Raw genomic sequence first — 27,606 nt, 5'->3', positions numbered from 1 at the left:
TTGCACAGCCCGATGCCTGCACAAAATAAACAACATGCTCTTCTTGGGTAGCCTCACAGGGTCCTCGTAACCTGAGCTGTTTGTGCGAATGATAGGGTCCCTGCTGCAGATCACTCAAGAATCACAAACTGAATTTGAGAGCCTGGATCACTTTTGCCACCTTTCTCTTGCTTTGAGACTCACCTGTGAGCCTCTGGCTGGAGCTCACCCATGGTGAAGAGACACCTCTTATGCTGCCAGGTAGGTATGGGGATGAAGGCCTCTTGCAGAGCTTGCTGGGGCCATTGGAGACATCCTGGTCCCCTGGAGTACAGTTGCCTCCTGGGCTAGAGGACACAGGCGAGCGCATCCCACTTCTCACCTGGGTTTTTGACTGAAGTCCCTGATGTACATGTCCAGGGTGCAGACTGGAGTGCGGGTCTTTTTCTCTCCAGCTGAATGACCTCTGTGGTGGTGGAGCTGTGGGGTCCATTTCCCCGTGGTTTTGGTGGCTGTTGCGTAAAACCATGGCTGCTCATGGAGCTCATAGTCTTCCTCCATCCCCTGGAGAGACTCGAGTTGGTGGCACAGCCCCCAGCCCCACTCCCCTAAGCAAAGGAAGAGTTGCTGGTGGCTTCTGTAATGGCTTCATGGTGGAAGCACAAGTGACTGTGGAGCCAGGTGAGTGTTTACCCCATCCGTTTATGACAGGCATGGCAGGGAACAAAATTCAACAAATGTTTGTGTAGCATGAACAAAAAAGGCTATGGTGTCCAGTGCAGAGGAAGCACAGCTTACAGTCTCTTTGTTATGTTCACCCTGGGCTCAGCCATGTGTTGCTATTGGTATAAAAATATCCATTTCCTTTCTAAATTGAGCTACAATACCTGACTTTTTGGCCTTGGGTGATAATGCAATGCACAAGTGCTTAACAGACACCCTGTAACTTTTCTTCCTGGTTTCTTCCAGCACAAATGATCCACAGTTTTCAGTTCAATAAAATATTTACAGCAGAGGAGTCAAATATCCTTCATCTTTATTTATTTGCAGAACGTCATCTCAATAGAAATCTGCTAGTCCTGTATGAAGTTCCTGGTATATGTGAAAGACCAGGCTGGAGTTCAAGTAGGGGGAAAGACTGTTTCTTCAACTCCAGCATAATTATTGAATAAACGACTTCTTGTTTAAAATGGGCTTTGTATAGTTATAGCACATATAACTTGTCCCTTGGAACCCAGAAACAAGTGGACCAAGCCTGATACCTCTTAAATTAGCACTAGGACCTACCAGCACTGGGTTCATGGGGCCCAGGAACCGGGCTGTGAAGATGGAGATGGGTGGATGAGGTTTGCTGATGATTCGATGAAGAGGTCTGTGTAACCGTGCCCACAAGCCCTGCTCCCCAGCTGTTCATGCTGAACTGGAGGATGACTTCTGATGGCTCACAGAAATGCTTGGGTGGAGATTTCATCTTCTTCCACAAGGAGTGAAGCTGCCCATGGGTCTGCTGTAGAAAGCAGTTGCAGTTCAAGTATGTTACGGGTGGAATAAGAAAAGAGCTCTGAGACACCAGGGGTTGATTCACCTTCAGGTTTGGACACTTTGTGGGGGTGAAATCCCACCTCCTGGACACAAGTGTCTGATCCTTTTCCACACCCTGAGGTTTCCCATCCAGCTCCAGCTGCAATCCTAGAGGGGTGCAGGTCTCCCATAGACGCCTATCCACCAGCCCTGGGAAAACATCTTGGACACCCTAGGGTGTTTCCACTAGATCTAAGATTTCTGAGGTTGGATCATCTCATCCCGTTCCATTCCTCCTGTGTCTGGGACACTTGTTTACTGCTATTAAAGTCTCCTTCCCTCCTCAGGATGCAGGGAATGACATTTCCAAGCTGTGCAAACCAGCCATCTCCAGAGACTTTGGCCTCCTGTGAATGCTAAACCAGTCCCTGTGTGCTCTTTCTCCCAGTTGTCAATCTGCAAAGGAGGGATAAACACTGGTTGAAGCCAGGCAAAGTGCTGTTCATGTTGACAAGCAATGTTGTCCCATCAGGAACACCTGGGAAGTGATGCTGGCATCATGCTGGGGGATTTTGTCTCATCACAGGTGATGGACAGGGATATTATGGCACTGAAGATCAAGGCCTTGGACTGAATGTAGCTGCTGAAAGCCCAGTTGTCCCTACAGATTTGTTATGAATTTTCACACTCCTTTTTCCTTCTAGGCTCTCTTGCAGCAGTGGCATGCACAGGTAACTCTGTGTCACATGTTGGTGATGGTCAGGTATTTTTTTCTGGCACACAGGGGTCACCTCTGCTGTTTCTTTCTCGTAGCATCCTTGTTACACTATGAGAAGAACCCTCTGCAGAAGGACTCAAAATCTGGTTCATGGGGTAGAAATCAGCAGATCAAGTAACTCAGAGAGATGCTGCTCAGCATCATAACCTGAAGGCTAGCCCCCCTGGGTCCCAGCCTGGTGCTCACTCCTGTGGTCCTAAAACCCCTTTGGAGTGCCCCATCTGTGCCTTCTTTCTTCATCCTCCAGTCCCCAATCCAGTGCAACTGCTGACCGGAGACCACCCTGCAGCCTAATGTGGACATTCCCACCGGAGCTGTGGGTCAGAGGTGCACCAGAGAGCAGGGAAATGGCATCTGAACCCTCCTGGTGCTGGGCATGGAGCGGGACCTGCTGTGTGTGGCTTGCATGATGCACCGATGCTGCTTCAGGGAGCTTGTGCAGTGAAGAACTAAGCAAAGCAGGGAGGGTTTTTTGGGTTTTTTTTTGAGGTATTTTAATATATATATTTTTAATTCCCCCCCCCACCAGCTGGGTGGCAGGAGCCACCAGATTTGCGGGGAAGGAGGGACATCTCGTGGCCACACCACGAACATCTTTCCAGGCTCCAGGACCGCCTGTCCCGGCCGTCGGTGGGGTGCACCCCGGGCATCCCCCCTTCCCTCCCCGGGGAACCCCCCCAGCATCACCCCTCCCTGCCCGGGGAGCCCCATGGCCTCTTCCCTTCTCCTCCATGGGTTAGGGGTGGGCATGGGAAGCACAGGGGCCCGTTCTCGCCCTGACGCCCGAATAAAGAAATGGGAAATGGTTTTATCCAGTTCTTTATTATTGACTCGGGGCAGAGGGGTGGCACCACCTGGAGAGATTGCTCCAGAGCTTGGGGACCTGGTGTGGCTCAAGGAGGTGCAGATAGGACACGTTGCCACCCCTGCCCGTGGCGTGAAGGGGGTTGTAGTATTGCTGGCAGTGCCATCAGAAGGAGGGGAGAGATTGTGCACCCCCCCGTACCACCACCCTGGCCGTGGCCTTCTTCCCAGGGCTGCAGTTGCAGGGCTGAGGGACTTTCATGTGTCCAGGTGGGTCACGAAGGAGCTTGCTGTCCTTCATGGCAGAGGCAGTGTCTGCAAAGTGGGTACAGACCTCCAAGGCGGATGAGGAAGGAGCTGTGCCAGCTCTCAGCCACCGCTTTAGTCTCCATGACATCCACGGAGCTGGCAGGATCCACCTCCCTCGTGTCCCTCCTTGTTCCCCGTCTCCAGATGCATCGTGGTGGCACACAGGAGAAAGGGAAAGGCCATCGCCGGGTGGTGGCTTTCCTCCAGATCTATCCCCAGGTGCTGGTGGGACGGTGGCTTACTGCTGAGGCTCCGGCTCGTACTGCTTCTCCGTGGCGGTGTAAAAGTCCTCAAGGACTGACTGCAGGTACTCGAAGGTCGGGCGCTCCTCAGGCTTGTTTCGCCAACATTTCAGGATGATATTGTAGAGTTCGCCGGGGCACATGTCCGGACAGGGCATGCGGTAGCCCCGCTCCAGGTTGCGAATCACCTCGGGGTTGGTCATCCCTGGAGAAAAACACAGCCCAACAGGAGTTACTCAGCACCCTGGGGGGTGAAACTCAGTGCTCCCAGTAGCTCACACCGAGGCAGAGCTGGAGGGGCATGAGGGACCGTGATGCTGGGCCATATCTGGGAACCATCCCTTCTTCAGGGCTGCGCTCCCCGCTCCATCCCTCTGTCCCCTCCCTGACTTCCCTCTATAGGTTTTGCCTAGCACAGGTAGAACTGAGGCTTGTGGGAGCCTAGGAAAGGAAACCCAGCATGAAGATACAGGGTTGTGTGGGCACTTGGATATATGCCTCCAAGAGTAAAGCAGCACTAGATGAAGGCGATGCATGGTCATCCCGTATTTGCAGTGAGCTGTACCTGGATAAGGGATCCTGCCGTAGGTTATGATTTCTGTCAGGAGGATCCCGAAAGACCACACGTCAGATTTGATGGTGAAAACTCCAAAGTTAATAGCCTCCGGTGCCGTCCATTTGATCGGGAATTTGGCACCTGCCCGGAGAAAACAAAGGGAAATAGCATGTGGAGGTACAGCATCTCCCTCTGCTCCCACAGACATGGGTGAGTAGTTCCCCAAAACGGAGCCCTGGGTCCTGCGGCTGCTGACTGCATCAGGGGGCTGCGATGGGACTTACTGAATGAACTGTGGAGTTACGGAGGTAAGGCCAGAGGAAGGTAATTGCTGCCCATCTCCTGCTTTTATTAAAAGGTCATTTCTACCTGGCATCTGTTTGCCTTTCTTGGTCCTTTTTCTAATGCAATCCAGGCTATTTCATCTTAAAAGACTTTTTCACAGGTATATGCTTATAATCATCCACAGATACTGATAGACAGAGAATGAATGAAAAATGAAATGAAAGAATATATTAAAAAAAATGAAGAATGGAAAAACTTAATGCCTTAGGTAACTGCTAATATGCATATTAAAAAACTCTAGGTAAACTATTTTACCAATGAAGTTAGAGGAATCTGCGATCTTATAACACCTTTGCATCTCTTGTGTGTTAAGCACTGGGATCTCAGGAATGGAGCCAGGATTGGTAGCACGGATGGCCGACCAGTGCCGTGCATGCCAAGGGCGGGATGCCGGGAGCGAGCAGTCCCCGCCGCAGCCCTTGGGCATCAAGCAGCTCTCGTGAGAGACCCATCGCTCTTCAGGTAGCAGCCTGTCATGGATTTCTGTAGCCCAAACTATGTGTCTGTGCTATTCAAAGCCAATGCCTCGAGTAGCTTTGTTAGAGGACAACAGTAGGATTTTATTCTGTATAAAATCACGCACTGGAAGGGGGCTGTTTTTAGCAAAAGTGCGTAAATGATACAGCAAATATAAATTCTCCAGTTCTTAAAGCTGCGTGTGTATACTAAAAGCAAAAGAAGTCCCATTTAATTTTTTCCATCAAGTTTTTGTTTTGCACACTGCAGACAACAATGACCATAATATTGCAATTTCAATTTAGCTAAGGCCAAAAAATCCACCCCCAAACCCCTTGACAAGTAGGAACCGAATATGTTAAAGACTGCAGAGGAAACCACATTTTTATTTGCATATATCCTTTCAGGACTGAAAGCCCAAATGCAGTGTGTGAAATAAGTGCCTTTGTTCTTGCACATCATACTCTGACAAGTAGACTGACGAGGCTCGGAAATGCAACCTATGAAGTGAAAATTGTTCAAAGTAGATAGAGGGGCAGTTGTTATTTCAGGTTAAAGCTAGCTGGAAAAATGCTGATAGGAACTGTTTTCCACCAGAAATGTATCTCCTTTGGGTATGTTGACAGAATTATACTGATTTTCACCAAAACTTCTCTTTAGGATAAAAACTGCCTTAAAAAATTGCAGCAATCTCACAGTACCCCTTCATGACATTTCACAAATTACATTTGCGAGCTTTTGGTGCTTTGAAATAGTTTTGCATGTTGAAAAGGGTATAATTTGTATCATAAAGTACTCTGGGACAGCAAACTGAAAGAAAAGTTTCCTATCTTATAAGAAAAAAAAAAATCTATTCAATTTCCTTTCCACAGAGTATTTCTTATAGGGGATTTTAGCTTTATGCCAACTCCGGAAGGGGACAGATTTCCAAAATTTGAAAATTTTCTGGTAAGTGCCACTTACGCCGGACTTAATTGTTTTATTTCAATCATTTCTGCTTGTTTCCCTGCTGCTCTATAAAGTCTCTCTGCAATCTGAATGACATGATCTCATAACTGACCTCAGAGTCAGAGGTCAGTACAGAGAAAGCACAGAGAAAAAGCTGCTGCCAGAGGAATTTGACTTGTCTCTGACATCAAATGGCTGTAGACAGAACTCTGTACCAGCCAAACCAGTTGTCACCTCTCATGGCCATGCTCTCCCGTCCACCCCCAGTTCAGATACTCAATCCCAGCAAGGGGCTTGGCTTTGCAGGTGGAATAAGGAGATTGAACATTAACATGGGAAATATTGGGGTTTGTATGCCTTGTTTGTTTGTTTGTTTTGGTTTAGATGCTCAAGGTACTCTGTTCCCGTGAGAAACACCTGCCAAGCTGCAAACCCTCTCCCATGTTTTGTAAGTTGTCCCTCTGCTATGGAAAGGACCTGATCTGGTCTGGGCTCGGTTTGCCTGGGACATCTGGAAACTGCCGTTAGGTCCAGATTCGTGGCTCCTGCTCCCCTGTGCGGTGCGATGACTGAGTTACACTGCTATTTCCTTCCCTTTGGACCGACTCGGTGTGAACACGTAGGCACAGGCAGCAGGTTTCATTAGCAGGGTTCAAATTTCTCCAGCAACACATCCTGAGATTCAGCAGGACTCTCCCAAACAGTGCCAAAAGACTTTTTTCCCATTTCCCTCTGCAAACCTCACTTGCTCTCTGTTGTCCCCAAGAGCTGCTGCCTCTCCTGGGACGCGATATTCGGTTCTCTTGCTTGCTCTGCCTGCTGCCTGGGTGCTGACAACGGCAGCGGTGGGGACTCTGGTCTCGTGCCATCGGCAGCGGTGTCCTGTGCCTGGTCCCAGCCCAAACCCTCGGACGCCCCGTATTTTGGCACGTCTGCACGGCGGGAGGATTAGAGATAAGGCAAATGTGTTGGTGAGGCAATGCTGGGAACGACACCCACCTTCTTGTGCCAAGTATTCGTTCTCGATGATCCTGGCCAGGCCAAAATCAGCAATTTTGCAGCAGAGCGTCTCCGAGACGAGGATGTTGGCAGCTCTCAAGTCACGGTGGATGGAGTTCATGCGCTCGATGTACGCCATTCCCTCTGCCACCTAGGAGAGGAGGAAGAGTTCGTCTTCATCAGTCACCTCCCCATGACAACAGGTCAGCTTGGCTGCATCTTACCCACCCTAACAAAAGCACAGCATGCGTATAGGTTGCTCACATGCCTCCACGTGCGTGGACATGCATACATGCTCCATGGACAGATGGACGGACAGACAGACAGATCAACAGACAGATAGATAGATAGATACATACATAAATAGATATTGCCCATGTATTTGTGCATATGTTCAGCTCTACCAGCATACACTCGGCCACCAAAAGCTTTAAGCAGACAAGTCAAGCAGAACAGAAGTATCACTCTCTGTTTTGCTCAGAAGTTACAGTCATGAGTTGCGTCTGCAGCGAGACGCAGCACGTTGAAGCAAATCTGAAACCACATCACTGGATTCCCAGTTTCTGCCACAAGACCATCCTCTCCAGTTGGGATTTTAATCACAAACACTCCAGATTAAATATGTGAATTAAAAAAAGTAAAAACCCTCAAAGAACTCATCCGTCCCTCAGTCACAGTAGCAAAGTCTAGATCTAGGAGGACAACTAGATGTTTTTCAGCAACCTCCTCTGTTCTCCCTCACTGATCTGCTTTGGGATGGGGAGGAGACCTCTGGAGATCCCTCCACAAAAAAACTGAGACTGATGTTTTCTTTCCCGGTGCTGGATGCAGACTAGGACCCAGGACACAATACAGTTCTCCCCTCTGATACTTATAGGATGCATTAGAGAAGAAGACCCAGATATCCATAGAAATATGACTGGGATAGGGAGTATGGCCCTGGACAAATCCCTTACCCTGGGCAAGCACTGCCTTCTTCATCCATGTCCAAACTTTATTTTGGGAGGTTCTTGCTCCCAAGATCATCTTGCAATGTTTAGCTCCTTGGAGCAGGGAGCAGCCCTGGTGTGTGACAAGCCTCTATAAATGATGGCCGCAATCTTTTATTGCTGGGAGATACAGGAAAAAGAGATTGTGAAGTTGCTCTATCAGTCGAGTCTCAGATTAGGCATTTATCAGGAGGGTGAATGGATGCATGCAACCCCTGCTACTAATGGTTAGTACCTATTAAAGCTTTTATGCGCCTGTGGGTGAGGGCAGAGCAATTTTCCACTCCATACAGATTCGCATCAGCATCTCGACTTACATGTGGTTTTAAACAGGATACTAACACATACTTTCCAGTGCTGCATTTCTAACCTGTGTCAACACCCCTTCAGTGCAAGTGCTGTTTGCTGCAGTGGAAAATGGAAGAATTGATGTAATTTCCTGTCCTGATGTTAATGAGATAGTACCCGGCGATGGGCCCGTTCCAGCCCAGTGTGCTTTCGAGCATGTACCCTCGAGACTGACCACAGGATCAAGAGCATCAGCCCAGAGATTTCTAATTTTAACTCTGACGGATGCTATTGGATCCAAAATTGCACTCCAGAGGGTTGGGTGCCTGTTGGGTCGTGATGTCATCCTGACACCGCAGATGAACCGATTGCAAAATAGCTCAAGAGACAGCCCTTTTCCTCCTCCTCCTCCCGGAGCTACCCAGTGAGTGTTTGAATCCCTGCCCTGGGGAGGTGGTGCCGGGGTGGGAGGGGGAACGATGAAAGCTGTCCTTCTGACTGATGCCCATGCTTTGACGGATGGGCAAAATCCTTCCTTCCCCACGTGCTGTCGGTGGATTCTCTGGGTCGTTACATTGTCGGGGTGCGGGGGTTTGGTCTGTGTGCAGCTACCCTGGTCCTGGAAGCTGTGCACGGTGCAGGATGCTGCAAAGAGCGTGGAGGGATGCGAGAGGGATGTGCAGGGTGGGTGAGCGTGTCCAGGTGTCCATGGAGAGGTGAGGTCTAAGTGCAATTGTTCAACCCTAGTGGTGATGCCCACTGTGAGCACTATTTGACCATTGTAGTGGACAGGTTTCTGGCCAGCTCAGGCCACGCCACACGATCACATTCAAGGCTTCAACCCTGAACTCGGAGAGGAGATTTGGGTGCAGGAGGTAGCCCTGGGTTGGGTTTCTCCCAGGGGTTCCTGCAGCCAGAGTCTTGTCAGAACTGTATCACTCTCATGCCTGGGACAGACAAGATCACTGACTTCTCCCTAGATACTTCCACACACCTGCCTGGAAATGCTTCGTTATTCCATGTGCTCAATGCAAGTTATAATGTTGTGTTAAATAAATGCATGAGTATTCATAGCTTCTGCTGTCCCTGCCTCAAAGCTGTGTATAATGTTGGCCAACAGCTTTGCTCTGGGTCACCCCCGTGACTATAGCTGAGTGCAGATTGCTCTGGCTACGGCACTTTCCTCTTGCATAGAAATGCATCAAGCCAGTTTCTGCAGTAATGCTCTCACCAAACCCAAGGGCTCAGATGAATTTGGACCATTCTGCTTATCATCAGGAATTTAAAACAAACAAGAGGCTATAACTTTCAAGAGAAGGGAAGGGAGGGAAGTGAGGAGGTAAAGAGAGAAGGAGGGAAGGAAGGAAGAAGAAATTAAGGGAAAGATACTAAACAGGGAGGCTGCAGTTGGCCCCATAACCTCCCACAGACAGCAAAGATAAAGCTGCAGATGTGAAGATTTATCAGTAGTGAAGAGAGAAGGCACTGAAACATGTTGCTTTGCACCCTTCACAGGGGTGCAGAGGAAAATAGAAATGACAGATGGGGACACTGCTTTAAAGTGTTTAAATATTTTCATCCTGGTTAAAGCAGGAAGGAAAATCTTTTGTTATCATATAACAAATATTAAGATTCTCCAGTTTTTAATACATTATAAAATAACTCTGTATGATAGCTGGAACCAAGTGGCCAGCCTTTACATGTTGTTTGCTCAGGCTCACTTTGACCCAGAAAGGCCGAGTGATCTTACAGGTAAATCCCAGACCTGCACATCAAAACAGTTGTATTCAGCCATGACATTGATGCTTCATGGTTTTTTTTTTTACAATATTTCTAAAATTGGCCTAACTCTGCTCTGGGCAAGCCAAACTCTGTCAACAGCTGGCTAGGACCAAGCTGGAGTGACTTTGCCAATGTCATCCTTCAGGTACAACTTGTTGCCAAGATGCTGCCACTCTGGTTGCGGTTTCCCTAACTTTGACCTGTTTGAGTTTAGATGCACTTCTGGACTAAAATGTCATGATGCAGCTGCAACTATTAACAGTTACAGACTGGGGATGCTTAGAGGGAAACAACCCTACAAAGGTAAAAGTTTGTTCTCATAAGAGGCAATATTCCCAGATTTGAGGGTTAGAACATCCTTTATGCCTAATCATCAGAAGGGAAGAACTGCTGAAAGCCAGCCTGTCTCTACAGTGCAAGTTTCTTTGTTGAGCTTTTTCTTCCTTTTGAAAAAAAGAGAAACAAACTTATTTCCTGCTCAGCAAGCCAGAAAAACAAAGCAAACCCCAAACCCAAAAAACAAACTCCATTTCTCCAGCACTGCACTAAGTTCCCCAGAGGCAGTCCTAAGGACAGCAGAGCATTGCTGAGCTGACATGCACATCAACACGAGAGGGCTGAGAGAGAAACCCTAAGAGAGCACACCAGGAGGTGCTGTTTTTCTCCATGAAAGCGACTCTCTGACAGACTTCAGACTCGCAGGAATTTCACTGAGGCAATAACAAATCATGGCCTTGAGTCTGTTTCCCAGAGGCTGTTCACTAACCTGAGCTGACATATCAATGAGTTTTGGGAGATTCAGTTGGCTTCCTTCTTCTGTCTTCAAGTAATCCAGCAAACACCCTGCAAAAGAGAGAGACTGCTGTAACTCTTCTGAATAAGTCTAAACATTTCCTTTCCCTGGTGCTTCTTGGTATATATGCAACAAATTTTCCTGCATCCTAGAGAAAATCCGAGAAACCCCAATGGGTGTCTGCTGGACCATCTTCCGTTAGGTAAGTTCCCAAACACAGTCCATTTCTGCTTTCTATTTTGCACAGACCTTTTGCAAACTGCTGGGCATTCATCACTCAAAGCCTTATAGACAAGAGGGGCAAAAGAAAGGACAATTTCACCATGAGGGGAGTAAAAATCTGAAAAAAACTTCCAGCAGGAACAGTGGAGATGAGAATTTTAAATACTTTTCAAATGGAGCATCCCCATCTTGTGAAGTAGCTTTTGAAATATGAGGCCACAAGAGGCAGGATTTCATCGCCCATAAAGTCCTTTCCAGTACTAGAAACAAACTTCTGCATCACTTAGTCCTTCTGCTTTCAGATTTGGTACAATGCCCTCCTCTCCACCCCCATTATGCATGGGAGTACCAGCCAGCTCATTGACCTGATTTTGCAGAAACCAAACAAAAAAGCTCCATGAGGTTCTTTACCGTTGGCCATGTACTCTGTCACAATGTAGATCGGCTGCTTCGTGACTACTGCATATAGCCGGACGAGTTTGTTATGCTGGAGCCTCTTCATCAAGTTTGCTTCTGCCAAGAAGGCATCAGGATCCATGCTGCCCTCCTTCATGGTCTTCACAGCCACCTTGATGTTGTTCTTGTAGTAGCCTGTAGAGAGATTATGATACATTGAGGAATTTTGGCCTCTATGGGCTCTATGAGGCCATGCAATAAGGAGCAGAAGAGCCTGTGGATCAGGGAGCAGAAAACCACAGCAACAGCTTTCAATCTCTCAGAAAGAAATGCGTGGTATATCTCAGTGCCAGAGGGCTCTGAGCAACTAGCAGGTATGAGAGGAGAAGGGAGAGACATGGCACAACTGTCAATCCATGTGTCTTCATTAGGGATCATCTCTGCCCTAGATGGTGGACACCCGTGCAATGAGCCCATCCTCACTGAGTCCTCCAAGCCCTGCAAGAGTGTTTCTAGGTGAAACCCCTGGGGCCTCCCACCAGCTGGGTTCTCAAATAATCCAAATGCCATCAAAAAAGCCAGGACTTTGCAGTCAGGATGTCGACTCAGTCTGGTCCTGTCCACAATCTCAATTGCCAAGGCAACAAGCAACCACAAAGAGGACAGCAAAGGAAGCTGAGCTCACCCCACTTCCTCTCCCACCGATTAGCAGTGGGCAGGAAGGCATGAGGGATTCAGATCTGGGTTATAAAGTGGAGCAGGGAAGCAGAAAAAGTGGGAAAGTGTCACCCAGGTACCCTGCTGTGTGTAAATTAGCATCCTACAACCATGCCCAGGATTCCCAGGAAGAATGAGAGCATGTTTCAGAAGGTGAGTATATAGTTACTTCGACACCCATCGCGTGTATCTAGCCTGTGAAACCCATGCTCAACCACTGATCTGTGCAAACACAACTTGTCTGCTCCTTCCCAGGAATATGGCATCTACTGCTGTGTGTGTACCCATAAATATGTGTTCATACTTTAGGATCCCACTGCCCAGACTAGTCTTGTCTTAGGGAAAGAGGGCTTTCTGTCTCCTCTGTTTATGTATTTCTTTCCTGGAATGGTGGGAATTATACTTACCCATCCACACTTCCCCAAACTGCCCACTGCCAAGTTTCTTCACGAGCTTCAGAGACTCCCGTGGGATCTCCCATTCGTCCTGTGCCCAGGGTCTCTGGGGAGCCAGGGATATGCAGGGAGCTGTGAGTCGCTGGCACAGGCCATCTCCTTTCTCTGTATGAGGATGAAGCACAGGACAGTTCAATGGGATGGCAGAGCTAACCTCCTCCTCCATCTACACATGCCGGGAAAAAGTCAACCCATGGAAAACCTCCACAACCACACAAATGTTTCAGCCACAGAGATCAAGGCACCCAGAATGGACTCAATGAAAGAAAAAAGCTCAAAGGGAGCCATAGAGGAGAAAATTCTCCTGCCCAGCTAGTCCAAAGCCTGCTTCCCAAGCATCCCTCTGGCATATCCCTTCAGCATTCATCTCTTTCCTTTTCTGATGGGAGACGCTCCCTGATTATAGGGCTGTGGGCAGAGCTCACCCTCACAATGCCCCAGGATGAAAAACAAGACATGGATGCCCAAGTTCTGTTTGTAGGAGCACACCTAGCTCATGAGAGTGGATGGAGTGGTGGTGGTGGCTAGTAAACCTGTCCTCCCTCTGTCCACATGCCCACCTTCTGCTAGGAGACAAACCCATTAGGGAAGGCAAACAACTTACGGCTGTAATGATGGATTAGCTCTGGCAGGCTGGAGAAAGTCATCCTGGGGGAGATGTAACACCCCCCGCCGTCTAAGGAGCGGATCCTGTAGTGTTTGATGATGTCCCCATGAGCAGAGTCGCTGTCTCTCACGGACAAGGAATAGGCACCTGGAGAATGAGCAGAAGAAGGAACCGTGAGGACAAGCAGCACCCTACTCAGGGACCAGCTGCCTCCTCTTTCCTTGGCTGCCTACAGCTGCAGACACCTCTCCCAGCCCTTGCTGATGTCTTCTCACGGCAAGTCCCACCAGGCTGCAAAACTACAAACTTCCCTCTCTCCAAGGCATGTGGAGAGGATAAAGGTTCATCAGAGCTTAACTGGGCCTGTCGAGGCTTTGTTGAGTAAGACTTGCCTGTGCCATGGCCAACAGCCCCGAGGAAGCAATTTGGCAATCAATAACACATCTCCAGCACAGCAATCAGACGGTCCTTAGGTCACGATGGTCTTGCTACAGCTCCATAACTCCCATCTGAGCTCTGTCTACCCCATCATCTCATCTGGATGAAACAAGTGACTGCAGTCTCACCAGTCTGTAGAAACACAGGACTGAAAAGGAGCTGAACCACCCTGCCAGCACAATTTCAGAATTTCCGTTAGTGGGATAGATAAGGTCAAGCGATACCTGTCCCTTCTCAGCATTATCCAAGGTCCCCGTGTCCCTGTTATTCCCTATAACCCTTGTGCCAAGGTCAGTGGTTCAGCTGGGAGGTACAGAAGGAGGGATAGAAGGGGGATTCAGGAGAATTGCCTTGTTCAGCCACAAACTCGTGACTGTTGCTAAACCATATCTAGAGATTCACATCTAGATTCACGTGCCTTTTGACCTCAAGGGTGCTACTCAATGATCTACCACTCCAACCTGCTCTTCTCTCCTTATAAGGAGTTTATTCTATGATTATAATCTAAACCATAGGGTTGTTTTTTTGAGCACAAACCCATCACTAGATGTTGCTACAGAGCAGCAACTTCCAGCCTATGTCAGTGTAAATTTCAATGCAGCTTAGAAATGTTTTTTTTCCCTTTGTCTGGATCATATTTCCGGAATAAGTTGTTACAAGCCTGCTGGGCTGTTAAAAGTCTAATACGTCACCCGGGTTGATAGGCTGCCTTTTTTAATGTTTGAAAAGGCAAGGCTAAATGTGTTAAAAAGTATGTATCTGTCATGTAGGATCATAAGCAGAAGTGGGGCCTTCCGCAGTGACTCTGAAACCCTAATTCTGTGTGCGAGGGGAAAGTTTACTAACATAACACTCACCGGCTGGTGTTTCTCCATAGCAGCACCAGCAGTTCCCTACACTGTGGCTGGAAACCATTTGCGTTTTTAAAAAGTAACAGAAGAAAACCACCTCTGTGGATATTTGCTCTGTTGCAGTGATTATAAATCTTTACAAGCAGAATTTGGGAGAGTCTAACATTTTTCTGAGTGCTAGCAGTAGTTTCAGGGGGACTCCCTTTCTGCAGAGACTAGACTATGAGATACGGTGGCATAATGTTCATGGAAGACCTGCTGGTTTAAATGCAGAGCCAGCAAACCTCAAGATTGTAAGCACACAGTGTGAACATGGTGGGCTCCTTCTCAACAGACAGTGGTCTTCTGAAACTCTTTCCTTCACCATGAGTGTCAGGCAGAGGACAGACTGAGAAGCCCTTTTGGCTCTTTCAGTCCTGCAGGTGAACATCTGAGAAACAGCCCTGAAGCATCTTGAATGGGGCAACAAAAAACTTAAGGGAAGGGAAAAGAATGCCTCATTTTTGCTGTCCATGTCTCAGTGACCAAAGACCACTACACAGCTAAGGGTGACTTTCCCAGGGAGTGATCTTTGGTTTGTGGTGGGTGCAGGGAGGTGTTGCTAGGGCTTGTGTCCATGGTGCTCAGCACAAATCCTGCTAGAGTTGATCAGCCACATTTACACTCCCTAGCACTTGGCCCCAGACCTCCTCTGGCTCCTCTGTGGTACCTATGTGGCCCTAAATTGTGAATAATAATGATAATAATTATAATAATGATGATGATGATGATGATAATAATAATAATAATATTGTTGTTGTTGTTGTTGTTGTTGTTGAGGATGATGATGTTGTTTTAATTTCAAAGTGATTGAAATAATGTGCAGGCCAGGCTGCAGCCCATCAGAGTTGGGCTCATACGGCACAAGTCCAAGAGGGTGCTTTGCACGCCTGGAACGTGGCTTAGGGTACGTGTGGGATTTTTACAACGCAAGGCCGGCTAAAGGGAAGAGCCAAACATGGTGTGAACCCAGCTGTACTGACGACAGACTGTTGCAGAAGGGAGCGCAGGAATTAATGACTGCCATGTGTGCAAGTGGGTTCCTGGGGGCCGAGAGTCAGCAGAGAAGAGGAGAGCTGACCTGTTTGTTAGTGTGGTTGCACCCAAAATGCCTGCTCTCCTGCAGGACCTCCTCTCCAGACCCCGCTGACCCTTTAAACCCCCCTGCATCTTTCAAACCAGTGATGCTCAGCATGCAGTGGTGACAGGGGCTCCGGGCAACCTCCAGGCCAATGTATCAGCTGCCTACTACCCGTCTTAATACTTATCCTGCCATTAGAGCTAATGATGGTATTTCACCCCAAGTCAGATTTTAGTTTGCTGGAGTGCTTGTGGTAGAGCTTTCCCTGTCATTTGCCGTGGCTGGTTACTGTTCCCTTGGGAGCTGCAGCGTAAAGGCAAAGCACTAGGGCTGAAAAGCTTGAATTCTCTCTTCTCTCAGTGACAGCAGCAAATGAAAAATGTTAAGTGGAGCCAGACAGATGGCAGGACTCCTAATCTCCCCCAATGATAGCCAGGATGGCTGAAAGGAGTTCTTGCTCCTCAGCCACAAGGGACATTCACCTGTCCTACAGTCCTGCATCACATCCCGGCACAGAGCTGGGCTGGCACACAGAGGTCCACACTTGCACTCGACACCAGTTCAGAGCAATGTGAGCACAACCAAATCTTGCCCTGGGCAGCTCGGGGTGTCAGACCCTCCTGTTCTGGGTCTGGGATCCCCAGACCATCCTACAAGGGCTCTCAGGTCCTTTCTGTTCGAAGGGTGGCAAGTTTTGTACGGGAAAGAGCAACAGAAGGCATGAAGGGTGGGATTCAACTTCACATCATACTTGGGGCTGTTTCAGTCACCTAAACATGGGTGTCTGGTACCACTTGAGATGCTCTGGGACATCTACATGGGCTTGGCAGGTATGGTGCAAAACCATAGCTTCTGGTGGAGCACCTGGAGGTGAGTTTAGGACATCCAGGTTTTGGCAACCGAATCAAGCCCCATTGGCTGCAGTGGGAGCTCAGGCAACTGCCACGTGCGATATCTACATTTTGACGCCTGCATCTCAGGCTGAGTCCCATCACATGTGGCATCTCCTGTTCCTACAGGTCTCATCAGGCTCTTAACTCCTTCCCGATGGGAAACCCGGGAGCTCAGCTGGATAAGGCGGCTGAGCTCTGCGAGGTCCCTCCTGCTGGGAGCACAGGCGCAGCAGTCTTGCTGCGAGCCAGGAGTTCGTGACTCGGCATAGCTGTGTGACTGAGTTCCTGCAGGTTTCAGAATGATTATTACTTCGGGGAAGATTTGTTTATTTCCAGCAGCTTCAGCAAGGCTAGCTCTCCGCCGATGATTGTACTGCTGGACTGCTTCCCACACTGTCTTGACAAGGACGCGTCTTCCTGGGATGTTGAATCTGCCTTTCACGGCCTTTCCACAATGTTGGCTGAAAGCGAAGCCCCCAGGTTTGCAGGGTTTCTGTGTCTTTAACCATGAGTGAAATGAGACTCTGCTTAGGATGAGCTGTGAATCGGTGCTGCTCTTAGGCAGGGTGTAGAATGCGTCCCACTGTGGCTGAGACGACCCAAAATGAGATAACCACCCTCCGGTGCATGCAGCTACGGGGGCTACTATCCTTAGCTTGACTCAGTGCTTGGCCCTAAAGGTCAAATGTTGCTGATGATGTACAAAGTGAATGAAAATATATGTCATGGAGGAGGAAAACAGGAAGAACCTATGGGGTTTGAAGGGCAGGATTAATTCCATGACATTGCTCTGGACATCTCATGATGGGTCACGGGGTCCTTTAAATTAGCAAATTCAGCTTCACGGCACATTTGGAGATGAGGGGATTTCTCTTTTCCCTTTGTCTTTAGAGAGGAGGAAGCTGTGGTTAAGACAGATCAAATGATGTCACCATGGCCATTCAGATAGTCTAAGGATATTCAGGTAGAAGCTGATCGCTTAGGATGATTCAGACGATGAGGTGCTTGAAGGAATAGCAGCCATATTTTAAGACAGAAAACTAAATATCAGAAAAGGCACAGGTGAGACTCGCATTTCAGTGCAGAAGCTGATCTCTCACCATTTGAGACTAAATGGGACTTTCATGGAGTGGAACACGCCACATCTGCTAATGCAGAATATCACACACCTCCAGCTAAGTTTGTTTCTAGACAGCAGAGACAGGGCATTAAAGCTTTGGTCTAGCCTGGTTATGTCTCCTTGAATCTCAGGACTCCACCACCTCTGTCCAAGCCCTGTGTGACCTAGACCCACCCACCCTCCAGAGAATTGCAGGGAATTGTTTCACCCTGTGTTTGCAGCTCATGGCTAGCAGAAGTAAGGGACAATTGTAGGGAAAGGTCTGATCCCATCCATGTGTACCATCTGGAGATGCCACAAAGACTAGGATCATGTGTGGACAGAGAGCCTCACTCCTTCCCAGTCCTTCAGATACAACGCACGAGTGTCTGCCCAGCACGTGTGTTGCTCCCGACCCTTCCTGGGAGCAATGCACAGTCATGCCAGCTACCGAAATATCCCAGCAAAAAAAGGGGAGAGTGGGAAGGGGATAAATGGAAGAGCAGCATGTAGTGACTAGTCCAAGCCTGATCATCTCAAAGGTGCCACAAAGGTAGTAGGGAAACCAATATACAAGCAGAACAAGAGACTTGTAAAGCGAAATGCTTAGAAACAAGTCTCTTCAATGTTTCCTGACCTGAATGTTCCCTAAAAATTCTGAAAACTGCAAAACTTCATGGAAAGCAGCCCTCCTACCTGGCATCAGCCTAGCAGGGGCATGTGGAGGCGAGCCCAGGCACGGGGCAGGGGGGAAAGTCAAAGTAGGGTGCTATAATGCTGACACAGCACCCCTGCCTGATGGCTGAGGGAGAGTGCTACAGGAAGACGAGCATCTTGTTGCCCCACTTAGCAGACTAGATATCACACCAGTTCAAGTCCGGTGCTCCAGTTTTACTCTATTTGTCAAATCCTGGTGGTGGAGGTGGCTGAAATAGTCAGGTCTGCAACTCAGCCAGGGCTCAGACTACTTCTGTGAGTAAACTACACCATGCCAGAACCTGCTTCCTCATCCTGGGGTCACATCCACACCATGAAACTCTCTCAGCTTCCGAAACCGGGTGACTGCACTCAAATTAACTATTGGGAATGGTGCCTGCTTGATGCCAGGGTAAAACCTGCGCAGAGACTGCGTGGATGACCCAGCTGTCACATCCAGGCTCTGGCACTATTTAATTTACTGGTAATGATGTAGCCACGGAGGAAGGGACAGATGCTGCCTTGGAGACCTTCCACGTGAATGGGGGAAAACAGAGACAAGAAAGGGAGAAGAAGCTACAGTAGGCAAGAATTAGTTGTAAAATGGAGGATCAGTCTATCTGTTCCCACTCTTACTGTTTGGCCAGGGCCTTGTAGAAGCATTTGGGAAGCAAGTCAAGGAAAAGAAGGTCCCATGGGTGGATGTTCCAAGTCTCTAGTGATCTATTAGGAAGACACAAACCACCTTTTCCCATGTGGCAAGGAAAGACTCCTACGTCCATTTCACAGGAAAGAAACGAAAGCACAGCAAGACTAAAGTACTTTCCTGAACTACTGTAAGGAGCTGATTCATGGGACCACCATAAAGCATCATTTCCTCCATGCTGTAAACACACTTGCTGATCCAGAGGATGCAAGGAGAGAAAAGTAGTGAAGAAACAACATGACATCCCGTGGGACAACCTAAGCTAACTTCCAGACTGTCAACTTAACAGCACAAAACAAAGAAGTTGCAACTACATGGTTAAGTATTATAGTTAATAACTATATCCACTGCCCGAGAGAAGTGACCACAATGCTGTGCCCTTTCCATCCTCATTGGGTCATGTCTTCAAAAGCCAGATAGATATGTTCATAGGGGAGTAAAATGGATGCAGTCAACCTTTCCTGCTCATCAGTCTCCTTCCAAAAGTCCTCGTTTACATCAATTCCCCCTGCTACAGACTATCAGGAAAAACATGTTTCCTCTGGGAAAATGTTCCACCAAAAGATTTTTTCCAAAATTCTGCGAGTTTCTGCTGTGAGCAGGAGATATGTTTCTTCAAGAGTGAGTAGAAGTGTCTCCATTTGTCAACAAAGTAACATTTCCTTGGGGAGAAAAGGAAAAGAAAACCCCTACACGTTGTTTTGGAAAGTCTTTTCTGCTTATCTGTGTTCCTGCATCTCTGCCACGAACTACCGTGACAAGAGTCACCCTTACCACAGCCTGAACTACACATACAAGTAGCACCATGAGCGAATCTTTGCCCTCCAAATTCCCAGCTCACTTCTACAGCCCTGCTGAGCCTAGCAAGTGCTATTTTGCCCAGCCAGGTCCAAGAAACACTGACACAGCTGAACTTTGCAGCTCAGGTCTGAAGGGTTTTCCAAGCCGTGGCAATAACGAGGAGTTACCCTTGTTCTGTGTATCTTACCTTTGCTGGTTTCACTCTCTCGGACAAGGAAAGAGCCGACTTTGTTACCAGAAGACAACAGCAGCCGTTCAGCATCTTTTCTGCTCAGAGTTTTAAAATACCACCTGGGAGACAGAAAAGGCAAAATTGTTGCTTGAAAAGGAAAAGCTCTAAAAAAATAAGATTCTTTCCAGTTAGTTAATTTTTTTTTTTTACCATTACACTCTGAAACTGAGGGTTATTTTTATCAGCAAATAGTTTTTTATCTGCTGGAAAGTGGCAGTAATAGACTGTTTTCAGTAGATTAACACCAGATTTCAGTCACTTTGGGCTTGTTTCACAGCTTAGCAATTTAGCCAGAGCGGAGAGTAGATGGTATGTGCAGTACTCCGTACACGAGAGAAGTGCAAGCTCAGCCAGAGCACAGCCTCTGAGGCACGCAGGGACCCATGGCTCACCTGGCAAGTGAGTGAGCCCTGAGCAGTACCCAGGCAGGCTGTGTATAAAGCAGATACATGGGCTGGAGGCTGAGCGTAGAGTGCCCATAGCCGTTTAAATGTACCTTTTGGATACAAAGAGCATTTATGTCTCAACCACATTTCTGTGCACTGTTAAATATTTGCTGGATTCAATGATGGTTGTGTCCCTCCAAGAGGAGATTGCAAGCGGGGCTGATCATTTATAGCTGAATGCCATGGAGGAGAATAAGTCATGGAAACAATTTCTTCTGCTGCTTGTATTATAGGCATAATAAACCCTTTTGGCTCCAGTCTTTCTTACCATCTTCTTTGCAGGGAGCCAAACATGAAGACTGCAGCTGGGCTAATGAAATAAACAGCACCAGGCTGTGGATCTGGGCACTGGCACTCAGTCGTCTGCCCTGTTAAATTGTTGGCGTGGTCCCTGGCACATCCAAGACCTGGATCAGTGCACCCTTCCCGAGTGATCCCCAGTCCCAGTTTGCATATGGACACTGTCTTGGAGGCTGAGGAAGTTTAACGCTATGCGTGTGGGTGGACTGGCCCAGCGGGCCCAGAGGATGGTCCCTGGCACTGCTAATTTACCATAACCTTTATGTTCTTTCCCCCAAAATCCTTGTCTTCCACGGTGAGTGCAATCAATGGGACGGGAGTCTTTGCCCACTTTCCCTGTAGCAACCTCATCCTCCCTGCTCTGCACCCACACGGTGCTTAAAACTTCTGAACTCCTGGGCGGCATCGCTGGGGATGATGAAAGACCTCTTGCCATCCAGCCCAGCAGTGACATCTTCCTGCTGGCAAGTAAAGCTTTTCCCCGTAGCTTGTCGAGAGACAGGGCACTGCATCAGTGTTCACCATTCATAAGCCTACACACTTACTTTTCCTCTTCCAAACTGTCTACTTGTGCAACGAAGTTACTGGGGATGTAGCCTTTCCTCCCGCTGCTGAGGGATTTTGCCAGCCACCAGTCACCCTCGCTGCAAAGCAAGCAGAAGAGAAAGCGTGAGTGCTCAGAGGAGGTTTCATGACAAACTAAAGGTGCAGGTACGGCATGGTTTCTGGGGTTTTTTGAGCACTGCAAATAGATCAGCACTCCTTAATCAACTCTGAAGGTCCTTCTCAATTTCCTAGTACCACCACCAGGCTGAAGGCTGTTGGTCTCTCAGGGACTTCTGGAGGTGACAATCTCTTTCCATGAATGCAGAGGAAGCGCAGAGTGACCACAGACCAAAACCTCTGCTCCGCGCCCCAAGTGAGAGGACAGAAATCGGGGTCACCGTGGGTTTATTTTGCCCTTTGCATAGGGACATTGGACCTCCTCCTTTCTGCTCCTTCCTTCGTCTGCCAGACACTGCCTTGCTCTCCCACCACTGACTCAGCCACCCAGGCATGACCAAAAGCCATCCCCACCCAGCAGTCTCCCCTGCGCCACGGGTCCCAGCCCATGGCATCTGGGTGAGGAATGTCACCTCTGGAGGCCACCTCATAGAGAGGTCAAGGGTGGAGCAGCCTTACAAGGCCAAATGACTTGGGGACGCAAGCCCAACTCTGCCCTGTTACGGACTTTTCTCTCATGAGTTTGAGAAGAAGGTGAAATGAAACCACACACCTCTCTGGCTCGATTCTGTCCTTTCCTTTGACTACGCCCAACCCACATCCTTTGCAAAAGCATGATCAGCACAAAATACGAAAGAGGAGCTAGGTTATTGTTGTTATTTATGCTACTCCTGCGCCCACGCACACCGGCAGTGAAGAAGGTCCCAGTAGTAGCCAGGGAGGGACGCTACCCAACCCCAAAGTACCTGTAATCCATGGAAGTGTCACCTTCCCCACCTTGCAGAGAGAAGAGGGGTACCCATAGTCACACTCTGGAGCAAAGCTAAGACACAGGCTCAGCTCTGGTGAGCTGCAAATTGGTGTCTGACTCCAGGGTCCCCCCTTTCCCAGCCTCACCATGCTCATCTTTGACCCTCCCTCTGGCTGCAGGTCACTTACTTGGAGAGAACTTGGAGTTTCTCCCCCTTGACCAGCTGCAGATCACGGTCACTTGCGGCAGGAAAATCGTACAGTGCAATCACAACCAAGTTATCTGAAAGAAGAAGCAGCACCATTGAATCCAGCTTGTTCCCTGCTGGGGGAGTGATGCACACCCGGGCGTATGGCAGGGCATTTCACCCCCCCACCCCCCCGCAGACAGGGGCTGTCTCCCCCTCATCCCTCAAAACCCAAATTTTCCACCAACCCAGTTTTCCTGCCAACCATGACCTCTGCTCAGGGACTAACACTGATTGACCAAAGTGTTTCCTGTGTATGTGTTTTTAAAACACTCCAGGCCCCCCTATCTACAAAACCCAGTGTGTCAACCAGAAAAAAGGGTTTGTGTGGAATAAAAAGGGTCATAAATAACCTGCCAGTGTTTGGCCTGAGTTTTACACGGCGGTAAATGAAAACTGCTGTAGCAACATTTCCCAGGGTGGGATTTGACTCAAAAAGATGAGGCTTTCTTGATTGAAAAAGGTATAAAGTTGTCTCAGTTTCCGTTATTTGAGCCCGTTGCTAGGATTTAACTCTCCCTCCAGATGCTCTCGACTCAGCTTGTATCTTGTCATCCCTTTTACACGCTATTCCTTGCAGACGTGCCACCACGTTTAAGTCACGCTGCTGCTTGCAACCCAGCACCTCCATAGTGCCTCGCTGCTCCGCTCAGCTGCAATTCCCACTGGGGTGGTGAATGCTCCAGGATCCCCTTCCCTCTCCCTGGCCCTGATGCATCTTAGATGCTCCAGACCACAAAACCGGTGCTCTCTGTCTCCCATTTCGCTTGTAACCCACCTGGACAGAGGCTGTGGAGCAAGTCTGCATCCCCATTCCCTATCCTACCACGTTGCTTTTACTCCAGCCGTGTTGGTCAAGCCTAAAATTTTGGCACGAGCTGTGCTGTGCGTGGCAAAGCTGCTGCCTGGTACATGTGCTGCGAGGCTGCTAACCCACCCGGGGGCAGATCTCTGTGGGCTGGAGCTGAATCGCTACCTCTGCATGCCTGGGTTGTACCAGTGCTGCTCTTGGAGAGGTTGTGCAACCGTTCACATGTGCTCTGCAGGCTCGCAACTACTGAAGCAGAAATAAACAGCTATTTTGGGGCAGATCAAACTTTATAAAGAGGATCAGCACATGCACACGAACACAAAAATCAAACTAAAACACAATAATGAGGAAGAAAAAAGAAAGAGAAAAGGAAAAGGAAAAAAAGGAAAAAAAGAAAAAGGAAAAGGAAAAGGAAAAGGAAAAGGAAAAGGAAAAGAAAAAGAAAAAGAAAAAGAAAAAGAAAAAGAAAAAGAAAAAGAAAAAGAAAAAGAAAAAGAAAAAGAAAAAAAGTAGAACATTTGCTGCAGAAAGGTTTTAGCTTGTACACATCCTAATTAATGCACCGAGAGCAATGGATGGTCTATTATTAGCATTTTTCAAAACAGACTGTCAAGCCGCAGTCTCTGTGTGACCTTTTCAAATAATGCCACCAGCAAGAGAGCCAGACTGGCCCTTTGTCATCACAAGATAACACGTCTCTGGGGCAACTTGGGGTTTGTGTCTGTGCAAGGCCTGGCTGCTGCTCTGCTGGCGATTTATTGGAGAGGAGGGAGGAGAAGGGGTCAGTGTGGGAAGAAATGTAGCTTTTTAAGCTGAAGCCCTGAGCAGTTCCCTTCAGGCTTGTGAGGAGGAACTTAGAGATCCATGAGAGGTTTCAGCAGAGCCTCACTCTCTCTTACATATGGGGAAAAGGATGATCAGTCACAAGGGAGAATGCTTTGAAGTCTTAAAATAGTTTGCACAGTTGGGGGCTTTCCCTTGAGGGATCTCAAAGTGTTTGGCATTAGCAATGCACCCAAACTCTTGCTGTCTCCTCGAGAAAGTTGTTATCACCCAGATTATCTGACATGAAAGGTTTCTGGGCACATGCCTTCTGCAAGGTGTCCGCAATGAATGTGCTCATCCACATGCACAGTCCTGCTCCTCTTGAAAATAAAATAATGCAGTGGTCACACTTTTGCTTTAAAAAATAGAAGCTAATGTGTAAACATCTTCAAGCACAGAGTGGCTGTGTATTCCAGAAAATAAAACGAAAAATGTAGTTTTGATCTTGAAGCAACTGACATAAGTACAAATAAACAAACCCGAAAACAAAAAGGAGAGAGGGAGAAAGAAAAGGAGCAAATATAGCAAGGACAAAAAGGTTTTATATGCTGAAAAAATATTACGAACGCCTCTTATCCCCTTCTCAAAATACGTGTTGAGAAACACTGCACACTTAAGTGAGCCAGAAGAAAAGCTCTCTCTGCTCAAGCCAGCCAGACTTGCCGTCTCATGATGAAAGTGACTCTTCCTGTCTCTGAGTCTGTCAACCCACTGAGAAACAGCGTCGATAATACTTTCTTGGCCTATTTGATCAAGTTAGGTCATGAGTGACTCTACAGCAGAGAAGCCGTCGGGGCTGCTAGGAGTGACTGCTTTACAGATAATGCTAGCAGCCTGGAGACTTTGATTGTGAGCCAAATACATCTTGGCTCAGAGTTGCTGTCAGGAAAGTTAGATACCAGCTCGGTTTGCATAGGCTGAGTGCCAGTTTGATGGCTTAATAGAAATGATTCAACCAGTCTTCCCACCGCTGCTCCATCATGAATGGAGGGTCTTTGCAACCATCTCACGGCTATGGAGCCAGGCCAAGACGGTGCCAGGGTCCCCCAGAGGACCATCAATTGGTTTAGAGCCATGCTAGGATGGTCGTGGGGTAAATGACAACTCACAACCCGCGTGTTGGCTGGCTGGGTGCACTGAGCTATGAGTTACTGCTGCTGAAAATGGGTCCAGCTTTCCGTTTCAGCGCAGCACGGGCTGGTTCACGAAGGTAAATATGTGCTAGAAAAGGATGCCTTCAAAACACACAGCTGCTGGTGGCACACTGGCCTCACTGCTGCTATCACCAAGAGGAACACCGTTAGATCCTGCTGGTGGAGATGCAGGATGCATCTGTAGATGCAGATGACCATCTCGCAGGCGGTCAGCAAGCCCAGGTGTGATGACAGCACGGGAGATGTCTCCTGGGACATCTGGGCTTGCACTGCAAGAGTGCTTTCTGTCAAATACCTTTCTGCCATGTGTTTTGACATGGTGAATGTTTTTGCAGATAATTTCTGCTTTCCTCATAAAATCATGTCAGACCTAAACTCATAACATTTTTATTAGGAAATCTGAACATTTGGGGCAATTCCCTCTCACCTTCCTTCCCCCTCTTGCTTTTGATTGGCAATGCCCATTTTTGATGAGAAATTTTAATCTCTCATTGAAAAGTCAGCCTTTTCAGCAGAAACAAACCCTTTTTTTCCCAGTTAAGCTCAAAATCACATTTCTGACAGCATTCCTTTCAAACTCAAATACATATTAAAGGAAAAGCAGTAAAAACGACTAAGAGCTTTGATGCTAATCTTGAGATGCCTCAGAAGACCTCAATTTCCAGAGCACACTAAGGTCCCACCCCCTGAAAATCAGTCCTATTCATATTATGGTTAACCAAAAGCAAAAGAAGAGGTGGAAGCAGTTGCAGTTCCTCAATCAGAAGAACCGACCTTGCAGCGAGACCAATTCTTTGTGCAGCCGTAGGTTATTATAATGCCTGAAGACAAGCACCCAAAATGACCAGCTCTCTCTATCAGTAGTACTTAAATCCAGCTGTGAGCAGCTGGCAGGGCAAGGGCAGGGGTTATTCTACCTTTCTGCTACGTCTTATCTATCCAATGCAAGCGAATAGCAGCAGCTATAGTAATGGAACTGTTGTGTTTGGGGACCACCATCGTGGACCAGGACTTTGCTGTGCTGGAGGCTTTACAGGTGCAGAATTAAAGGTAAATTTTGACTCCAGAGAGATCTAGAACTGACCTTAAAGACATCTTGAGTGCTTAGGGAGCCATGTTAAAATGAATGAGAGACTCACACGATGGAAGAACCCACCCCAAATGAAAACCGGATTGACAATGCTGCCAACACTGCAGTTGAATCCAGTTAGGCACTCCTTGCCTGCCTTAGTGTTACTTCCAGTAAGATAAATAACGACAGGAGGAATTAGGGTTTTGTTAACAATAAATAAATAAATAATTTCTGAGACAGTGGTGTGAAAGCTTGAAACTGTGAAACAAGTTGCACAACACTGAGATCAGAAAAAAAAATAAATCAAAATGCAAGGAATGCAAAAAAATGCAAAAAAAAAAAAAAACAAAGGAAAAGGAGTCTTGATTTTATATTACATGCCACACTTCCATAGTCAATAATTTTGCCTGACTGAATTTGAAGTGCTCCCACAGGATGTAATTCAGCACTTTGATTTTTTTATATGATCAAATTGCCTGGATTTTGTGCTTTCTTTATCAAATCACTTGAATTGCCTTCTTTCATGAGAATATCTCAGATATCTCAAATAACTTGTATGGTTCCTATCAGCCCGTTTTGCCACACAGGGCAGAGTCAGACATAGCATCATTTCTGGAAACTCAGGCACTGGTAGAGAAAAATAAGAAGTTCCCCAGACCATCAGTGTGAATATTCCTCCAAAACTGGAAATGAACCTAAAAAACCAAAATAGTTTTGAGAGCTGAAAATGGCTAACATGGTACTTAATGAATTTGTTAGCATCTTTCCACTTCTGCCTTCTGGCATGAAGCAGAAGTAAAAGCCGCCTCCCTGAAGATAACTTCTGTTGTGCTTCTCACCAGAGTGAGAAGGTTGATAAAAACCCCATGAAAAACTGGCAATGTCTGCTCAGTTGTGGCGGTAGGAGAGCACGGCCGCTTGGAAATGTGCCATGAAAGCAATTTTGCAAAATAAAGCATGGTTTCTGGAAAAATGGTACTTCCACAGAAATACACCCCGATTCACATAGTTGAAGAGCTACACCTCCCACAAATTGGGTCTCCATAACAAATGTCAGTTTTGAAGAACATTTTGACGTTGCAGGATTCCCTCTTTTTGCCACATGGCAGAAACCCTCCATCATCACCCATAAGACCGCAAGACCTAGGTCTGCCATTCAACCCATGCTATTTATTTGTCATTCCACTTTTTTCTTTCCTCATGCCCTGTCTCCCCTAATCCTACACTTTCACCCACGTGAGGAACTTTTGTGTGT

At 47.7% G+C, this 27,606-nt stretch overlaps 1 protein-coding gene across 2 annotated transcripts in view; it reads right to left on the bottom strand.

Moving 5' to 3' along the window:
- Nucleotides 1-3,099: 3,099 nt before the first annotated feature.
- Nucleotides 3,100-27,606, bottom strand: part of BLK (BLK proto-oncogene, Src family tyrosine kinase) — a 44,698-nt gene continuing 20,191 nt past the window's right edge. For both annotated transcript variants that reach the window (XM_052810236.1, XM_052810237.1), the window contains exons 4-13: nucleotides 22,431-22,524; nucleotides 21,314-21,412; nucleotides 19,978-20,081; nucleotides 13,184-13,333; nucleotides 12,532-12,684; nucleotides 11,423-11,602; nucleotides 10,763-10,839; nucleotides 6,938-7,088; nucleotides 4,199-4,330; nucleotides 3,100-3,838 (exon numbers count right to left, since the gene is read on the bottom strand). In XM_052810236.1, coding sequence (XP_052666196.1) covers nucleotides 3,630-3,838; nucleotides 4,199-4,330; nucleotides 6,938-7,088; nucleotides 10,763-10,839; nucleotides 11,423-11,602; nucleotides 12,532-12,684; nucleotides 13,184-13,333; nucleotides 19,978-20,081; nucleotides 21,314-21,412; nucleotides 22,431-22,524 — 1,349 coding nt within the window. In that variant the 3' untranslated portion in view covers nucleotides 3,100-3,629. The remainder of the gene's footprint in view (nucleotides 3,839-4,198; nucleotides 4,331-6,937; nucleotides 7,089-10,762; nucleotides 10,840-11,422; nucleotides 11,603-12,531; nucleotides 12,685-13,183; nucleotides 13,334-19,977; nucleotides 20,082-21,313; nucleotides 21,413-22,430; nucleotides 22,525-27,606) is intronic.

This window comes from Harpia harpyja, chromosome 15 (assembly GCF_026419915.1).
Source record: "Harpia harpyja isolate bHarHar1 chromosome 15, bHarHar1 primary haplotype, whole genome shotgun sequence".
Classification (NCBI taxonomy): Eukaryota; Metazoa; Chordata; class Aves; order Accipitriformes; family Accipitridae; genus Harpia; species Harpia harpyja.
This window is presented reverse-complemented; position numbering and strand designations above follow the sequence as displayed.